At 39.1% G+C, this 20,235-nt stretch overlaps 1 protein-coding gene across 2 annotated transcripts in view; it reads left to right on the forward strand.

The window, feature by feature from the left end:
* Positions 1-651: 651 nt before the first annotated feature.
* The window catches only part of LOC128753694 (amyloid beta precursor protein binding family B member 2-like), a 38,149-nt gene continuing 18,565 nt past the window's right edge, over positions 652-20,235 (forward strand). For both annotated transcript variants that reach the window (XM_053855639.1, XM_053855640.1), the window contains exons 1-4: positions 652-767; positions 15,023-15,115; positions 16,030-16,089; positions 16,691-17,727. In XM_053855639.1, the coding sequence (XP_053711614.1) occupies positions 16,695-17,727 (1,033 nt within the window). In that variant the 5' untranslated portion in view covers positions 652-767; positions 15,023-15,115; positions 16,030-16,089; positions 16,691-16,694. The remainder of the gene's footprint in view (positions 768-15,022; positions 15,116-16,029; positions 16,090-16,690; positions 17,728-20,235) is intronic.

A 20,235-nucleotide genomic window follows, 5' to 3' on the forward strand; every position in this document is an offset into this window, starting at 1 on the left:
TCTGCCATTTGTGTAATAATGTATTTGATCAGCGACTAAAACTCTTAAAGAACGTACAAAAAATATACAATGTCACATGAACAACTTCTTCATTGTGAACTTATATAACAATTAACCTGTAGTATCTCAAAATGAACAGCAAGTGACGCTATAGTATAATAGTTTAATACTGCCGCGTTTACAAGGTACTGTACTAAGAGCCTTTCCTGAGGTGTCATACATGAGGGATATAGAAACAACAACAACAACAAACAAACAATTACCCACAGCTAATTTAAATTTCCAAATATCCTCTGACAATTTGAGATTGTAATACTGATTTTAGAGGTCAATGAGTATGTTTAATTACATTCATTACAAAGGACGAGTTTTTTTTTTCTTCAGGAAAATTAGGGGACAGTTTCATTGAAGACGTCTCGACCTATAATAATAATAATAATAATAATAATAATAATAATAATAATAATAATAATAATAATAGGCTGTCGGAATACAGCAAACCCAATCATATGTGATAGAAACAGTACACGCAAGTTTAATAGGTCACAGCTTTATCTCAGTTTCCTTTTTCACTTTATGGTCAGCCATAAACCTTAGGGGTTAACAGCAGAGCCAGGGCGGACAGAAGCGTTTGCTTCCGGGGCAGCGTCCCCCGGTCTCTTGTCAGCATCTGGGAGGGAGGAGACGAGGCACAAGACGAGAGAACACTGTGAGAAGAGGAGCAGTGAGTAGCGCTGCCAGGAGGTGTGCAACGAACAGCATTGGAGGTAAGTGATGAAGGCATTTAAATATGGAAACCCGACTGATGTTGACCACCGACGTTGAACGATTAGAGGACGGAGCGAACTTTGTGTCTTCTTCGGTGAACGTTTGTCTTCTTCATCGGAGCGGCCCGTCGTGATACACACCAGTGCTGAGAGGTGGGAGAGTAGTCGCGAGGGCTGCTGCAGCAGTGGGACATTTACAGAATCTATGACTATTTCGCAATTGGTTTCAGTGTAATTGTTGCCCCAAATCCCATGACACTGGTTTGTACACTTCGCGGAATTACTGTTTTAGTGTTGGCTGCTAACTGCGGCTGCTATAGTGTGTAGGTCACAGCCAAAAACAATACGTGCATCCAAGCTTTTAAAAAAGCAACTGTTTTACGCTGTTTTTTTGTCGTTCTCTAAATAACAGTCACTGGTTGTGTTGTTTGGATTCACTGCAGTAACACGTTCAAAGCTGTAGTTCATGTAAGTTTGTCACTGGTTTAAAGACATGAATAATGTAAGTCTTGAAACGGATATTTTATTGTCGGTCTGGTGTCTATGGTCACGCATTTTTCCGTACATTACATTTATGTTTTTTAATTAAATATATTTGACTTTTATTTGACATTATCTGTTCTGCACTTGTACACTTTGACAAAGCCATGCTTACTTAGTCTATGGAGGAAAATACTCCTGAGGGTGTACCACAAGTCTCTGGACACATAGGATAGTGGTATAGTTTGCATTTGATTCCACTTTTCATTGCTTATTTTCCCCTGCATAGATTAGGTAAAGAAAGAAAGAGTTAAGATGCTACTTCCAGTTCTCTGAAGATGTTTTCACTTTTTACCGAAGTGTCCAGACTTTATGGACCCCGTACATTTGTTGAAGCGTTCTGTTTTGATAATATCAGGACCAAAACCTCCTGGAATAACTGGTCCTCAACACGATTCAGGAGGTTTGCTGTAGTGTGATTTGTTACTGTTAAATATTCAAAAGCTTAGTTGCATCTATGATTATAAAACTTATGGAGTGTGTGCAAAATGTAGTTGGCAATATAATACAGTTACAAAACATTGCACCACTCATTGAGTAAATACAGGGGGGGGGTCAATTGTCAGTTCTTCAGAATTGACAATTGACTTGACAATGTGTGGAACAGCCTGGCTCTCCAGGATGTGTTGTCCTCTAGGGACCAGGTTTGTGTTTGTGCGTGGTGCTGGTTGGATGATAATTGTTTCCAGTTCTGTGCTGCTTTGCCTGCCACCTCAGGTCATGTACACATGGTGCTGAGCAAATTTGTCGAAATTGAAAGTTCTTTTTCTGTGCTGAAGGATACAAAAATGCATATCTGGAGTTTCGTTCGATATGGCTACATTTGTTGTTGAATAATATTCCATTGATCATGAAAGGCTGGGCTACATTGGGATAAGGAGCTCTGAAGTTGTTGACAATAACACGGAGTGCCAGAGGACCCGTCTGCTCTTTTTGGAGTGCACCGCTGAGGTTTCTCTTCCTCTAGCTCACCCTGCTTTTCTCTCTAAGTGACGCAGCCTCTCATGTATTTTTTCACGTCCAGTTTTCCACAATTTATGAGCTTCCTCTGTACTTTCCCTGAACACCCTTAATGGGACACAATCATCACCAGGGATCTACAAAGCATCAGCTTATGAAACGTTTTCTTATGAAAATGAACGTGTCACGAATTGATGTTGCAATGGTGCACAGTCATCCTCTTTCCACTCCCTCTCTCCTGCCTGCTCTCTTTCATTCAGACCAGCACCTACATTGCAGTTTGTGTCGGAACATGATGTCATAACTAATTGCTCGGTGCTGCCAAGCTCTATAGTTGCTTTATATTCTGCTACTCTGCCTTTCATATGCTCTTTGCTCGCTTGCCTTCCTTTCTTCCCTCATGGCATGAGTAGTTGCTGCTTATGGAAAAAGTGACATGGGTTTAGATCACTGTCAAGTCATGCAGACAAGTGCATGTGGGTTTGTTGTGCCAAGGCCTGATGACAGGGCATTTGCTTTTAGATGACCCCAGCTTCTGGTGGTATCAGCTGTCATGAGTGTAGCTGACATGTGCCCTCATCTAGAAGCAGACATAAATATGAACAGAAACTGCTCTTTTCTTGTAAGTAAAGTGAGGCTGGATGCTCTGACTGGCCTGTAAAATGGCTGTAATTAGAATCGTTGGACATTCTAGCCTTTCACTGCCCTGCGGAAGGGAATGTCATTATGAGCGTCTGATGGGAAAAGATTGTGTTTTTTTTTAAATCCGTGTGCGTTTGTGCACGCACAGAACATCTGTTTGAGCGCCCTGATTCATGTATGATGCTATAACTGTTCAACACTTCATTAAACTGCTATGCCTAGTGACTCGGGATGCAAGGCACCTTATGAATTACACTATATAAACATTAAAAAGCTATTCTGTATCCACGCATGTAGGATTGCATCAATGAATAGCTTGGCCAAGAGATCTGGAACCAAATTATGGTCAAATGTAAAAGCTCTTTGTTTATTTACCAATATTATCCTTTTCAGTTATACAAGATAAGAGACAAAACTTTGGACATAAATGCCATGAAAACTGAAGGGTCATATTTAGTCAGGCTTAAAATATATATATTTTTTAACTCAAATTTAACAACTGTATTCTGGGACTCATTTTGATGATTTGTACTTTATGAAAGTCCACTGGAGTCAAATTTGGAATGACAGCAGTGGCAGTACCTTAAAGACATTTTATGGTGAACCACAGAACAAGTTAGAATAGAAAACTGCAAATCAAGTGACAGATGATACCTTGACAATAGTGATGTTAGTTTCGGCAGGTATTTGCAAAATGTTCATTAATTGAAGTTCAAAGTTACACACTTGCTGTTTTTAAATGAGAAACAACACTGTAAAAATACTTGATAATGATAACTTGATAAATTGAACAAAATGTCAACAAAAATTGTCTCTAAATTCCATGATGGTTCATTGCTACTATAGCCTGCGGCATAAGAGCTTGGTGCTTCAGGGCTGATGACTGATGGTTGTATGGCTTTAAAACCGAAGATCTGACACAGCCATTTACAAAACCTGTGGTGTGAGAAACTGCTTGAAACTAAAAAGTTGAGTAGATACATATGAGTCATTGTGATTATGTTGAAAAAGAAGATCGCAGCAGCACCGTTTGCTCGAGGGTGTCTAACTTCACAGATCAAACATGGCTTTTTTATTATTACTCCATGATGTCACAAAGGCTCAGACATCCTAAAAGGTGCATCATCTTTGTTAATAAAACAAAGCTTTTGAACACTGTATAATCTGTCGCCGCTTGAACTCCTTCTTGACTGTGGTCAACTGCAGGCAGAGGCGGTGCCTGGAGCGGGAACTAAAATTATCTTATTATCTTAATGATTCCAGAGAATCACACAGGGTTCGGGTTCTTACCAATTCTGACAATGCTCTGATTTTAATGTTGACATATCGACACTTCTTGTTCACAAGCTTTCTGAATGGGGAGAAATGAATAGGAAAAAAGTAGATGGAGCATCATCATGATGTGCGACTTGAAACATACACAAGGCAGAAAAGTTGTAAATGAAATATAGGTTCCCTTTAAGAACATAATTAATTCCAAATGAACCTACAGACCACTACACAATGCGTATGCATTATGACTAAGGCACTGTTTTAAACCAACCCTGAAAGTTTTATTTAAATGCTTAGGTCTGTTTTGTAGGAAGTTATTGATTGTTGCAAACCAGCGTGGGCTTTTGAGTTACAAATGAATTAATTAAAACTGTCATCAAACATCAGATCTGCAACTAAAGAACATGCTCTGTTCCTTCTGTCTTTTAACTGTATGTATTAGCATTTGTAACATCTTGTTTTAAATGTTTTATTTTACTAGGTTGTTAATCCATGTTTTTCCAAAATTGCGGTATAATGAAAGTTGCATAAATGATGTCCCTTCCATCCTGCTGTCGATGCCCATCGATAGGATTGTTGTGGCCACCAGCCTATGCACAAGTGTGTGTATGTGAGAGTCTCTGTTTGCGTTGTTGTTGCAGAGGGCAGACAGGCGTGTGGTGTGTTTGGACAGAGAACAGAGGCCATGTTCACGGTGTACGGCGTGAAACTGAATGATAAGATCCTTGTCTCTAGTTCCATCCGCTCATCTTGTCTCTGACAGTTTTAACCAACATGCAGATTCCATGGTCTTTTTTCTGCTGCTGTTATGCACCATGGCATCCCTTGTGAAATGCTGTCTTCTCACTGTCAAATTCACTCTTGGATAATTTGGTTTACACATTATCATAGCTGGTTGTTCAATGTTTTGATGGGCAACTCATGTTCCAGATGCTGCTGCTGTGCATGGCTGCACACAGCAGCCTTTCTAATTTCTTGTTGTGTCATGCTTTGGTGTTGTCCTTTCCACATGGCAATGCATGCTTACATACACCTTCATCCCACCCATCCATTTCAGCTGCATAAGGATTTTCTACTTCTAGCCATGAGCTTTTTTTTTACTCGATTTCAAAATGTTTAACTATCTTGTTGCATTTTAAAGGGCATTTTTGTTGACGGTGAAGGTGGCTGAGGATAGGAAAAACACTGGCTCACATCTCTTCACTGCCTGTATCAAGTTAGGATGGTCCTGGGTTTTTACTTCTTAAGTAATCAAATCTCACTGAACAATAGTAGCTTTTCATCAAAAAAACGTTTTAGATGTTTGTAATTGCAAAGTTATGACAACATAAAGCATAACAATCCTCTGTGATCATTGGAAATGAGCTGTGCCCGTGAGTCCCTTCTGGTTTCAATGGCTCACAAATGTCAATCACTCACGTAACAGACTCTGTTAATAAAAAATCTACCAGACTCCATGTTATCTTGAGACCTTTGTTGTTTCATTTTAACGTCCAAGTTAGTGTAATGGTGATACCATGTGGCGCTACACAAACTCCTGACGCTGAATGCGGAGCGCATAACTATTACCGTTACTGTCTACGAGTCAAGAATGTTTTCTTCCAAACACGTTTTCATATGTTTGTCCTCTTCTTGTCATGGAGTGTTTTAGTCACCCAAGAGGAGTTAATTGAATATACTTATACTGTAGTATGTGGCAAAATGTAGGCGCTGTATTAACGTCAGTGACAGCAGATCCAGTTTTTGGGTCACATGAATGCATTTGGTGACGACAAGCAACTATATATCATGGACAACATATCATGTAGGGTATTGCATGGACATATTTAGATGGATTTAGAACTAAATTACTCATAAATGAATGAACAGGCCATGCTTCATCTTGCGCTGGGTTGCCGTATGTGATCCCTTTAAGATCAACGATAAATGTCAGATTTGTGCACAATTTTAAACTTCTTGTTTGTTTTTCCTGCTACGTTGTTGACTGGGGCTGTTTGCATCTGAAAAGGAAGTGGAAGGCATGAGGATTAACAAGGCTGTTGTCTTGAACAGGATAGGGTTTTTTTTAACCAGGGAAGTTACAGCTCCATGTTATCTCCCTTCATTATCATTCAAACGTTACCAAAATGCCAGAACAAGTCATTTCCGAGATGAAATTGCTACCCTTACTGTCCAAACACGCTTAGCTGTATGAATGCGTTTTCCAGATTTCAGGTACGTGCTCAACAGAGCAACCAATCAAAACCACGTTCCGTATATGCAGCAAACATTTATTTTCAACCATAACTTGAGACAATTTATACCACGAAATCATGCAAGGTACATTACGCTAATCGTGGTTAGCCACGCAAAGCTAACTGAGATGGAGCTGCTCAGTTTCCTCTTCTGAGGTTGGTAGATACTGGTTTAACACCATCAATATGATCGAAGGGAAATTGGAAATAGTTGAGAAGTTGGTTTAATCCAGAGTGAAAACAGTGCTGTCCCTTTTTGAAAAGCATCCTGACGTACGGAATCTAATAGTGTTCTTTTCCGTGTGATCCGCCACAATTTCCAAATCCGCCGGAAACCCTGATCTTGATGATTACATATTTTAGCTTTCAAATCTAATTAGTGGGGTTGGCCTCATGGAAAACTGACAAGCCATTGTTATTTTGTTATTGTTCTAGTTTATGGCATTCAGTTACAAAATACGGTAAAGAAACAAACGCATATTGCATTTGATTATTGTCATTACATAGTGGTTTATTTGGTCACAAAACAAGGTTGTAATTTATCAGCAATAAATTGTGGGTCATTATATAGTCCACCAAAATTTGTTGGTTGATGACCACATAGATTCACTGACGGCAAGAATGTTGACTCACTATAGAGTCATTTGAGGTTGTTCTGACTTAACTAATTCCTGGTATTTACAGTCCTCCCTGTGGTCAACATCGGTGGCAGACGTCTGACCTGGTGAACATGCATTGTTCAGTGATTCAGGGACTTGGTTTGAGAAGTGGCCTCTTCCAAACATCATGAGCACAGTTCTGTAAATTGAAAAACAAACTCAAGCAATGATTCCAATTGCATTTATTTAAAAAAAGCAAATAGAGCAATGAGAGGGGGCTGGAGCAGAGGACTGGGTGATTGAAAGTGATCGTAGCAGCAGCAGCAGTGACTCTGTGGTTCCTTTGGCAGCAATGGGACATTCCTTTTCTGATGAGTCACTCTTTTGCTAGGATCCACTTTCTTCTCTTACACTCACCCAGATACCCTCCCCCATCCCTTTTTCTTTCTGTTCCTCTTTAGTCATCGAGATAGATCTTTTTTGGACTATTGAATGGTATTTGAATAGTTAAATTGAGTCATGTTAACAGTTATCTGCAGTGTTAGCGAAGTGAAACGTCACCTGTGCATGTGCTGCAATGTGAAATCCCCATTTCCTTGTAATTTAGTTGCGCAGTACATTAGGTTCTACTTGGTTCTACTCTCGGTTAAGCATGTTCTTCAACTTATTCGTGTGAAACCTGACTGGGATTTTCATGATACCAAATTTTCCGAAGTCGATACCATTGGCAGTGATTTTCCACAGTATTCGATACCGATTCATTACCACAAAAAAGAACCATTTCAAGTTCATTACTTCATTACTTGCATTTTTCCAGTATAAACAGGAAAAATGTTAGAAAAGTGAGGACTGTCATTCTGTGCCTAGGTCTTGTGACTTCTGTAAGAACTTGTATGTCTTCAGTATGAGATCATTAAGAAATGAAAGCGCAATCTAACATTTGCATGGAAAACTCAACACTCACTTTACTCATGGACCCATCCATTTACAAGCAATTCCCAAGTGACCCTCAATTACCTGTTCAACAGTGACGGAAAGAGGAGGTATCAGAAAAGTGATCATTTGAATTTGAAATGAAAATTTATGAATGGTTGTCTAATTAAAGCCAGAATTCTGCATTTAACTGTGATACAATTATGCAACATTTACTCATTATTTTTAACTTCTATCACAATCTTAAGACCAAACTTCCCCTTGCATATCTATCTATCTATCTATATATCTATATATATATATATATATATATATATATATATATATATATATATATATATATATATATATATATATATATATATATATATATACACACAGTGCATGTACACTGGAAAAAAGAATTGAATGTTCTTTGTCTAGACTTCCTTGTCCTTGCGGATGTTCTGTCACATCTCAGCTATAAATAGGACACAGAGTCCTCCTTTCTCGGCCCTCGTCTTGAATTCGACAGGCCCTTTGTGAATGTCTCTCACAATGTCTTCACTGAAAGATTTTTCTATTCAGTTTGTGCAACCCTTTTTATAGAAGAGATAAAAACAAATGCAGTGCCCACAGACAAACTTGCTTACATGTCTCTAGAGATTTGAATGCTGGTGAAAAGGACATGGAAAACAATTCTGGAATGTTTTAATACTGCTTTGTGAGGTGTCTGTGTGGAGACTATGCTTTCATAAGCAAGTTAATTATTTTTTCTGTATTTGATGATCATAAACTCACATTGGAAGGTTTTGATCCACAATCAATGCCGTGTTGGGCTTGCACAACTGCATCATCAGAACAAAGAGCAGAGTTAAGGTTGCAAGACCGCTGTTTTTAGATGTCTGAATAGTTGATCCCATGACACCGCAGCACAACAGAAGCAAACTTGTTCAGCTGGCCTTTTGTGATTGATTTTCCTGTATATTGGTTGATGCACTTTTAATAATCTCTTGTGAGACCTTAGATTACTTTCATAAATGGCCACCACTGCTATCATAACGGACGTTTTGGTTATTTCTCGACAGTTTACTTTTGTGTCATTACACATCCACATGCATGCTCCACAGATGAGCCTGGAATGAGCCTTCTCTCATTCCATTGTGACATGCTTGTGACATGGTGTACGTTTTTCACCCCAACCTCCCCTCACCCACAGGAAAGAGGGGCTGTGTAAACCTGGAAAGAAAAGTTGGGGGAAGGGAATTCTTGAACTAAGTAAGTAAGTCTCATAAGTCTCAAAAATCCAGGAAGTGGTTTCTGTTTGTGTTTTTCCCTTGTCCATATAGGTGACAGAGGCGAAGGAAAACACTTCCTCACCTTTTTCCACTTCCTATGTCGCTGTGGAATAGACTGAGATTAATTATTATCATTCGTCCACATGTTCACTGACACACTTGTTAGTTTGTGTTTTATTCATTTACCATGGCTCTTGTTGAAGCAGTAGTTTATGAAATCGGCAAACAAAGTGAGTTCACACGACTAATTCATTGTTATGTCTCTGTCTTTTTTGACCAATTACCTCTTTGCCCCCAGTTGCTCTCGCCCACCCACCCAAAGAAAAAGACATGCCTGAGATTCTTTGGCACACCCTGAAAATTCCTTACTGCTTTCTTTTGCTTTGTGGTCATTTTATTGAAAGCTGTTCTCGTCCTAAGGAAACCACCGCAGCAGAAAATGATACACTTAAGGGAATGTCAACAGAGCACCAAGCCTTCATAAATGTGTGCTCACTTTGCTGGAGTTTTGGGTTGTGCAAGCTGTAGAAGTCGATCCATTTCTCTATTGTGGGTGTGTGCTGGTTCTCCCTGTGTGCTGTGTGTTAACGCCTGCATGCGTGTGTCCATGAATTTACAATAACGGGAAATGACAAGAGACAAAGTCACAGTTTGAGCACTTTTGCAGCCTAAACAAACAATCATGTGTCCCGAGAAACGCACATGGTCACGAACCCCCTTCAGCTGCGCATTGTTTTGCTCCATTGTATCCTCCCTCTCTCACTTGACAAACATTTACAGCTAAGAGCGAGAGCAAAGGTTCAAAGTGTTGGCTTTACTTTTGCGGATGTTTCTTGAGTTAAATATTTTCTCTATCACAATGTCTACCAATCAAGAACACACTTTTCATGTCTGTTACTTGATGGATGGTGAACTTTTCCCCTGTCATCTAAGACTAAAGAAACTCGATTTGAATCATCTAAGTTGTGTTTACCAATGAGGCCTCATATATACTGACTGATGTAGTGCCTCATTGTCAAATTTGACATGTAGCAGCAGATAATTAAGAAACACTAAGTCACACAAATACAAATCCCATAAGCCACTGGAGTCCCCTTCTTCTCAGAACAGAGTCCTTTTTTATTTATTTCCTGGCAGTAGTTGGAGGACTTGGCATTGACATATCTTCCTTGCCTTCACACATGAACCTGACATTCAGTTGGTCTTCAAGGATTTGAAGTTTGTTAATGATATAATTCATTTGGATCTAACCTTTTTGTCAATCAAAATTGACCTGAGACAACACATTTATATATTTCTGCAGGGATCAAAATGAGAAGGACATACAGATGAAATATCATAGCTATTTGGTAATTGTCAAAATGAATGTAACATCATCATCGTATGTCATCATGTACAGTGATTCTTTGACTTACAAATGTCTCTAGTTATGTTTGTGTGTGTTGTTGATTGTATTATGCATTTCATATGTCATACTCAAGAAGGTCCAGATCACCATGTCCGTTTACGTTAGTTTATTGATCAACGAACTCAAGTGTCCAGAAAGAGTCATACCTGTGTATGAGGCTGTGTGTTCACTTTTGTCCTTGTTTTTGGAAAAACTTCATTTTTCCAACCATGGCTCAGAAGGAAGTTATTTAAAAATGCATTATATTTTGGGGGAGGAATTAGGTTTGACAAACAAGTGATTAACTTGGCACTGACGTGGAGTGAATTGAAATCCCAAGTCAAGGCAGCACTGAACATAATGAATTTTTCTGTGCCGTTATATTGATGATTGTTGTCAAAACTGGTTTCAAATTTCAATTGTTATTTGCGTCCCTTTGTTTACGGTATGTGCAGACACCACAAACCATTGAGTTTTTCCTGAAATCATTTCCTGACCTTGCACTTGGAATTGCAACAGCTTGAACAGCTAAGGTTGGTTAAGGAAACATATTATATTCAATTGACTGGAAAGGAAAAGTTTGGCAACCCCGGCCCAGTTTACCAGTTTACTTCTCAAATGAATGTTGCACCTTGTAATTTGCAGTTTCTTTGTAGTTAAATTCTAATCAGTACACACACTATTTGCTGTTGGTATATATTAATGAACATGCTAAATATTCTGTTTAAAAAGACTAGGAAGTTGAATGTGAACCAGATCACCAGCCTTGATATGCTTGCAGTGCTCACAGGGAAATGTTAAGGGGCAGTCCTCCTCTGAAGCCAATGAAAATAAAGCCGAGACAGGTCTGGATATTTGCCTACCATTGTGTAACAGCTCTACACGTTCACATCCTATCCCAAATGTCACAAAAAACAGCCGGTTATGCATTTTATATGTCTTTCCTGCGGAGTCTATCAATGCAGAGTGTGCTGTTCAACTTCAAACTACTATTCTAGCCTGTCCTTTTCGGTAGCAGATGGTGGTTCTCACGAGTTGGTGGGCAAGGGTAGAGGAGGGGAAGCGCTGAGACCTTGTAAATCAGTGCTGCGGAGAGAAACGTCTGGTTTTATGAGAGTTTATGGAGCGTCTTCACTTTTAATGAGAAAAGAAAGCAATTCTCTTGTTGACAAAGGAAGGGGGAGTTTAGGGTAGAAGATGGATGTAGTGGGGCAGATGTCGAGATGCTGGGTATGGAGCTAGACAGAGACAACAAAGTGAGAGTTGACTGCGATTAACATAGGGACTGGAATGGCTGGAAACGCTAGGAGTGAAGGCCAGGAAGGAATGATGGAAGGCCAAGTGAACAGTTGGCAGCCGTCCACTTGGCACATGGATTTAAAGCCAGTCTGGTAAAGCAAGGGCGGTCACCCTCTCATAGGAAGAATTAGAGATGTCGGGAGCCAGAGTGGCTGCAGCTGCTGCCTCCATTCTTAGCTGAGCCGGACCCCCCAACATACTTGTGACATGTGCGCACACATGCAAACAACAGCAGACGCTTGTTGAGTTGGGCGGGGGTCAGAAGTCAGAGTCATGCTGCGACACATCCAGGATCTTGTTACTCTCCCCACCCCTCTCATCTTATGTATGACCCTGTTTTTGGAGTAAGAAGTTTACATGCCTGTGTAAACATGCATATTTGCTCACTGTGTTTTGTGTGTTTGTCACATATTAAGGGTGCACATGCCAGTGGGACACTGTGTTGAGAGAAGACCTGTAATTATGGGGAGTCAGGCCTATGAAAACTGAGACCTGTCACAGGCTAGTGCATCAATGTTTTCAATTAGAAACAGCGTGGAACTGCGCTTGGTATTGATGTCAGTTCCAAATCTTTGGTGTCAGGACAGGAAGTTTGCTTATTCATCTGTGTGACACGGAGTCCCAGCTACACTTTTTTTTTATTTCCCCAGAGGCCTTGTGAACTTACTGACCTAAGCATAGTGGTACATAACTGTGCTCTGAAAAGAAGGTTTCTGTATCACGAGTTACATCACATATATGTGGAGTCGACATCCACACGTCATGTTTACAGCTGATTATAATGAAAGAGTAGCTGAATATTTTGTTTTAATATTTACAATAAGCAGAACAGTTGTTGCTAAATAAGCGCTACGCTGTAGTCCGCCAGTATTGTGAAGTCTTGGCTTTTGGGAAGAGAGTGTCCAAGACGTAATTGTTTTCAAAAAATTTGGAACCTGGAACATGGAACCTGTGCAGATATGCTTGACTCTGAGTGGACAAGGACCATGAATCCACTGATGCTGTTTTGCATTGGTGAACGACAACAAATGCAGTAATGCTTTTACGCCTGCAGCACATTATAGTGAATAAGAACTTTCGATGATATCATTCGATGAATTTTGCTCTTTTTTTTCTGTCTCTGAGAGTCAAAATGAGGCCATTCATTGAACACGTATGTTTCCTGTTGTTCACAATAGTCCCAATTTCCTGATTTGCGCATCTTTATTTTGAAGCGTGTACTGTGAGTCCAAATTGTTATCTTGATACTGCTCCTCTGCGGGTGCTTGCTGTCTTTCTCACTGGTTTCCTTAATAATGCATTGCTTAGGCCTGTAATTTTAATTCTGAATATTGTTTGTAGTGAATTTTATGATGTTTAATTCCAGAGTTTCAAATAAACAGTGTACTGTATATGTAATAATTACCTAAGGCTGGGCGATTAATCAACCATGTTTCTCAAACATGCACTCACTGACTACTTTGATACAAATATCCTTGTTGACCACCAAGGGTTGCTGTGTTCTGAATCTGACTGATGACAGCGAAGACTGTCTAAAACATAGCATGTACTTTCTCTTGTTGCAGGAGTGACTACATTTATTCATCTGATCAGTTAGACTGGTTGTTGGTGTTCTCAGCAACTCTGACTGAGGATTGCGGATTCTGTTGGGAGAAATTAGCTAACTAGTGCCCACACGACATGGTGTTATTTATGATACAAGTGGAGTCTTATTATATTAATTTTATTTGTTTAGTTGTATCTATTATTTTTTTTCTCTACATTTGTTCAGTGTAGATGATTTTTGAGTTCCTTTTGTATATTTTTCCATAATTCTTGAATTTAATTTGCGTTATTTAATCTCAAACTGACTTAATAATTGTAATTTTTTTTTAAAATTCATTTTATCAGCATGGCTCAAATGTGACGGTGCACTATATTCACTAGGCTAGTGGATTAAGGGGAGTGTTTAGATGAAGTCACTTGGATTTCTTCTAATTGTTTAATGCCAAGTACTAGAAACATGTTACAGCTGCTGTAACATTTTGTTAATGTGTGGTTTTACATTGCAGTTGAGTTCATATTTCATGAATTACTGGGCCAGGATAAATAATCTGGAAATTTGTTTTTGGAATGAACAACATGCTATGGGGAATGATTTAGTGAAGACTCCCTGACTTCCCTGGTATGCAACAGTCATGTTGCTGCAGGATTGAGCAACTCATGCATGCCTTGTAATTTTAATCCAAAAGTACTAGTCCAAATGTTTCCAGTTATGCATGTATGTATCAGTCGTTTTCTTAAGTAATAATTCTCCATTAATCATTTGGTCTATTTCATTCATACTTTGATGCCTGTAAATGAGAAGTGACTGTTTTATATCAGTACATGTACATCATCTTCAGCGGTTCCTTAACTAAGTTCTAAGTGTGATCCCAGAAATGCATGAAATCATACGCTGTTGAAGTTTACATGTTTTACATTAGCATTAAAACATTGAAATGTTTTAATATGTATTATTATGTTTGGATTTGCTTCTCTTGATTTCATTTGAATTACCTCTTCATAATATTTGATTAAAGAACGACTCACTTGTTGGGCACATAAATAAAGTGCAGTGTAGAGTGTTATGGAGTGTAGAGAACGTTGTCGATCTGTCAATATTTATTTGTGTAGAACAGTTAAAATTAACAGTGTTTCAGTGTGTCTAACATAATTCCAGCTCCTTTGATGTGGAGAGGTGGGAAAGCATGTGGTACAGTTTGCTCTTATATGCAAGGCTTTGTGTTAGTTCGGAATCAATCTTAACTGCATTATGCAGTAGATTGTGTACTTGTATACTTGAGAGCTTGGAGGAGAGGTTACTAGTCTCTCGTGACTTATGATGATTCCAGTCCGTGGACTGTTGCAGAGAATGTGCCAAAAAATATATATATGGGCCATACACAAAATTACCTTCTGACACGAGAACAAGCAAGAAAACATACACACGTATCAGCCTTATGTTACCATTTGTGCAGTGGACTGAATAATTGATAAGTATTATTTGTCCCTGTGGTATCCTGCAGTGCCCCTCTACTTCCCCCGTTTTTATTCTCTCATTTATCCTGTTTTATGTTTGTCTCAAATTCAGGACGCTGTTGCCAGAAGAAACCCTGGTGGTTGATGGAGCAAAGAATAGCACAATGGACGAGCTACATCCTTTCCCATGACGCTCTGGTCTCTGGTAAGTCCAGAATGTAAACAGTCTTTTACGTTAGAGGTTGAGGGATTGGTTTTCCCATGGGGCCACTTGGAAATTCAGGCCGCTGAATACTGAAGAGTGTGTTTTGAATTGAAAGTAAAATTTATTAACTTAGAAAATCAAGTAGTATTTATTAAGCATTGCGAACTTGAAATAAAATTACGTGAGGAAAGAAATCAAGTCATTTTAACCTTAATATTAATGATTTGGTCAAAGAGCTTGTGTAAAACAGATTTGCATTTTTATTAACTCTTTACCATTCAAACTGTGATAAATGAATAATTCTGTATGATCACTTTGTAAGAGTACAGAGTACAGCAGTTCTCCTCCACATCAAGATGAGTTTGCTGCCTAAAAAGCTGGCTCAATGGATGAATGTTTTCAGTGTGAAAAGGACATGTCTAGTTTATATGACAGGTCACATTGCTGTCACACATTGGTTTTAGTTTAGACAATGTAGTTTTAACTAAATGGTATTCATTGTCAGGTTTTTGTTTTGTATTACCTTATTTATACAAAACTATGTCTCAACTATATATCCAAGCTTGCGAAGCAAACATGTCAAAAGAGTGCCGAGTTTCTGTTATGACTAATATGATATGCAATGTGATTGTAGCACAAGGCGTGCTTCTACTTGTTTAACTCATAGCATCATCATTTTTTTGCAATCTGTTAAAGCGTCTATATTCATGGTATTAGTAAATATACAAAGTACATGTTTGTGTTTAAAAAAAAGATACATATCATATGTTTGTAAATGTCTATCAAATTGAAAATGTTTTTGTTTTATCAAAGACTGTTGTGGTAGGGATAGCTCATAAATCAGTAAAGTGTTGACACCATTTTCGCCATTCTTCACCATTCATAATCTCTCGTTTTTACCATTTGGTGTTCAGATTTGTCCCTGAGTCAACTTAATACTGTCTGGCGCCAGGCTGTGGATGATCCTCTACCAGGTACATTTACTCAATGATCTGCGTGTTTGTTTCTATAAACAGATGGGATCGTGCTGTTTTTGAAGTTTCTCTCCATGGGATGCCTTCATAGGTTTGAGTTGCTTTTTCTTTGAATAACTCTGGAAAACCGGAAGCTTAAGTTTTTTTTCACAATTTCCAAAATGTGATATTGTACATGAAATGTTCCGTTATGATTCTGTTTAATTTTTACCGCTTTATTTTAATTATTTTTATTTTAATAATTTTTTAACAGCTTATTTATATTTTTTGTTTTTGGTCTATTTTAGTATCTTAATTATTTTGTGTTCCTGCATACTCCACTACATTGCTATTGCATTTTTTCTCACTCTCAAGAATGTGGTGCTCTCTTTGCATTTTGGAATCCACAACATAATTTTTTTCACGCTGTCATGAAGAAAATTGAGCATATTGTAAAAGAAATGGTTGAGTTATTTAACTTCACTAATGCAATTTGATTATTGTAATTGCTTCGTGCAAAAGCCTTCTTTGTCATTTGTTTCACATTTTTTCAAGTTATTACAAATTATGTGTTTGTTATATCTGTGTTAAACTACACTTTTGTTTTCATTTCTCTACCCAGCACCATGATGATGTCAGTAGATGTGACCAACCGGAACAACCCTGTTGTTGCGCCTCCCACTTCCCTCAGCCTACGCTCCTCCCACAACCAACTACTCAGCAGTGATGTCATCAGACAGGGCTCTGCCACGCCTCCAAAGTGTCGTAAAAAGTATGCGCTCACAAGCATCCAAGCTGCTATGGGCCTTGGAGAAGCAGCACCATCTGTGTCACCGCCCACATCATCTCCACCGTCGCAGTTGTCAACTCCCAACAATCCCAAATTGGCTAAAAATGGGGTCAACCAGCTCCGTAAGGCTGGTCAAGATCACAACCAAAACCCAACAGATGCTGACATGACTGAACTGGAGTGTAGTTTGGATACGCAATCAGATGACCTCAATGTCTACACTGACGAGGGCGTTCTTGGACAGCCCCTCTCGTGTAATAGTGATGAGGACGATGCCATTAAGCTTGAAATTGAAGGGGATGTTGACGAAGAGCCAGAGCCCAAGTCTGAATCGGACCTAGACAGCACCATAAACTCCACTGTGGAGCTCTCACTGAATGGCAACTCCACAGACTTGGACATGAACATTGAGGTTGAGCAAAGTGATGATATCAGCATCTTGTCAGAGAAGGAGATGTTGTCAGTGATGAAGATCGAGGAGGAAGGCGATGAGGCGTTGGAGGAGGATGAGGAGGAGAAGCCTCTACTGAGGATAGACAGTGACACTCGGCTGAAGAGCATTAAGGTTTCATCCTCTTTGGTGCTCATTTCTGACCTTCAGTCAAACTTCAAGCTGCTGGCAACAGGGAAGGACTCCCAGGTGCCTCCACCACCGTCCCTACCCAGGCAGCTACCCAGAGAGGACACACAGCTTCTCTCTGTGGCCTCCTGCTCGTCCTCTGCCACATCCTCCCCAGAAACCAAGAAGGACAGAAGGACAGGTGCAAAGACGGACTGCGCTTTGAACCGTATCCAGAATCTGAACCCCAGTGATGAAGAGTTGAGCTGGACCACATTGTCTCAAGAGAGCAACTCCCCAGAGGAGACAGGTATTCACAAACACACGCTCCTCTGACTCTGCTACTATCTCATATTTTCATGGCTTATGAATCTGTCAAACTTGGATGTTGAGGGAACAAAATAGCAAACTGTCCAGCTTTTGGTTAATCTCTTAAAATCCTTCTGGGAACAGCTCAGTTCAAATAAACATCTGGTTGCAAGATAGTTCTTCTTCATTGTTTGAGTCAACCCAGAAATAATTTGTCTTTATTTTATCAGCTGTGTCAGGCCTTTTTGCCAATCCAATGCATCAACACAGGAGGAGGGAAAACAATTTCAACAGTAAACAGAGTTCTTTAAAATGACTGATCTTTTATCAATAATTGATTTTTTTAAAACAATTTTCCATGGTTTCATGTAATGATAACCTTGTCTGTAACACCATGATCAAAGTGTATGGTTTGGTTATTTTGGATAGCGCTATTGTAGCCGTTAAATTTGGCAGACAAAACTTAAAGAAGGACAGGTAACATTTTCCTCTTGAGGCCGCTGGAGCACAGGTCAACTATCTTCTTGATAATACACAGTTGTTTGGGTGTGGACTTCATTAACAGTTTAGTTTCTAAAGGTATAGGAGATGAGGTCATCTGGGAATTGTAATCAGTATTGATACCCAAAATATTTATGGCTCCACACGTTCCCAAACACATTTATATTTGCAGCATGTGGCAGGAATGTTATTGTATTTATCTTCATACTTGTAGTATATGTTCTCATAATCTATCCAATTGTATAACAATTGTTTACCATTCAACTCCTGTGATATTCTGATAAAGACCCCACCTAAAGATCCATCTTCCTGTAACTGTTACAATCTTATGAAAAAGACAATAGAGGTTGTCATATGAATATTTTCTTTTTTTAAATACCCTAACACATACATATAACACATTTAAATCCAATGTCATGTTTTGTTGGTTAAAATTGTTCCTACCAATTAGGTCAGAAATTTGATACAGAAAGGGGATGTACACCATGCCGTACTTTTTCTTTCGGCTACTCCCTTCAGGGGTCGCCAGCAGCGGATCATCCTCCTTCATCTCACCCTGTCCTCTGGGTCTTCTTCTCTCGAACCTACAAACGTCATGTCCTCCTTCACCATATGCATAAACCTCCTCTTTGGTCTTCCTCTCTACCTTCTGTCTGGCAGTTTTCAACCTCAAGATCTTCCTCCCAATTTACTGGCTCTCTCTCCTCTGTACATGTCCAAACCATCTCAATCTAGCCTCCCTGACTTTGTCTCCTGAACACCTAACATGTGCTGTCCCTGATATACTGGTTCTTGATACTATCCATCCTGGCCATTCCCAGAGAGAACCTCGGCATCATCTCTGCACCACAAACCATGAACCATGAAAGAATTAAAAAAAAACTTTTGCCAGACACCCTTTCTATTCATAGAGGGCTTTTCTAAATCTTTCAGAAACCAGAACATTAAGACAAAACAGCTGAATTGATCTGCCTCGTGATGATTCCATTTACAATTTGGTAACTGTAGTCATATGGTAGATATAAGAAGGACAGTCCAGGTCTAGGCTTGCTGAGGAAACTGGGTCACTTTACACTTTACTTTAAGCAGTTGGAGTTGGAAGAATTGTGTTGCGTGACAAATTTAGGTATTGTGTCAATTAAATTTTATTATTTATTCTTTCTGTCAGCACATATAGTTTTCTAGATGATTGTCATGTTCTTGAAATACTGTACATCAAACCTTTTTTTTTTTTGTTGCAATATTCACGCATTTATAGGGAGGTTTGTGAATTTGATTATTACAAGGGAAACTTTCCAGAGGAGTTAGCCATGTAGACAGATCTGTCAGTTACACTCAACTCACCTTTCCAGACATCTTAATGTAAGAGTAGGTTTTGTAATCTGACCTTTCCAGTTATTGTTTCTGTAATAACTGCAATTGAATAAAGTGTATTTTGATGCTCAGTGATTTCTCCGACAAGTTGTTAGAACAAGTGGCACCTACTGTTTACAATTTAGGGAAACAAAATGTGATCAATATTGATTTTGAATGCTCTTGGGAAATGGATGCTACTGCACTGAGCCCTGGCTATCCTTACTTTTCCACTATATTGTTGCTTGAATGTGAAGATGAAGTCGAGGTTCTGTTTAGCTCCATCCCAGATGTTGTGCATGCCAGAACCATGTCGTCAACTTGGAATAATCACTTCAATTTCTTCTTTCATTTTTTTCCCCAGTGATGGTTGACTAATGCATTGATGGTGAAGTTGTATCAAGTACAATAGCTCACAACAGACTTGGAAATTCTCAAGACAAAATAAATAGATTGCGCTGTAAGTGGCAAGTAGCACAATGGTAAAACAACTCCATTACAATTGAAAACACAGCAATTTAGCAATGTCATCAAGTTTTCTTATCAGTTAAAGTTGTGCGCTCGGTTGTCCGTGGTGTTCTCCCTTTTCTTTCCATTTGACTAGGCTGTTTTCCCAGGTGTGTGGCAGATTCCTCAGCTGATGTTGTGGGTTTGA

Source organism: Synchiropus splendidus, chromosome 2, assembly GCF_027744825.2.
Source record: "Synchiropus splendidus isolate RoL2022-P1 chromosome 2, RoL_Sspl_1.0, whole genome shotgun sequence".
NCBI lineage: Eukaryota > Metazoa > Chordata > Actinopteri > Syngnathiformes > Callionymidae > Synchiropus > Synchiropus splendidus.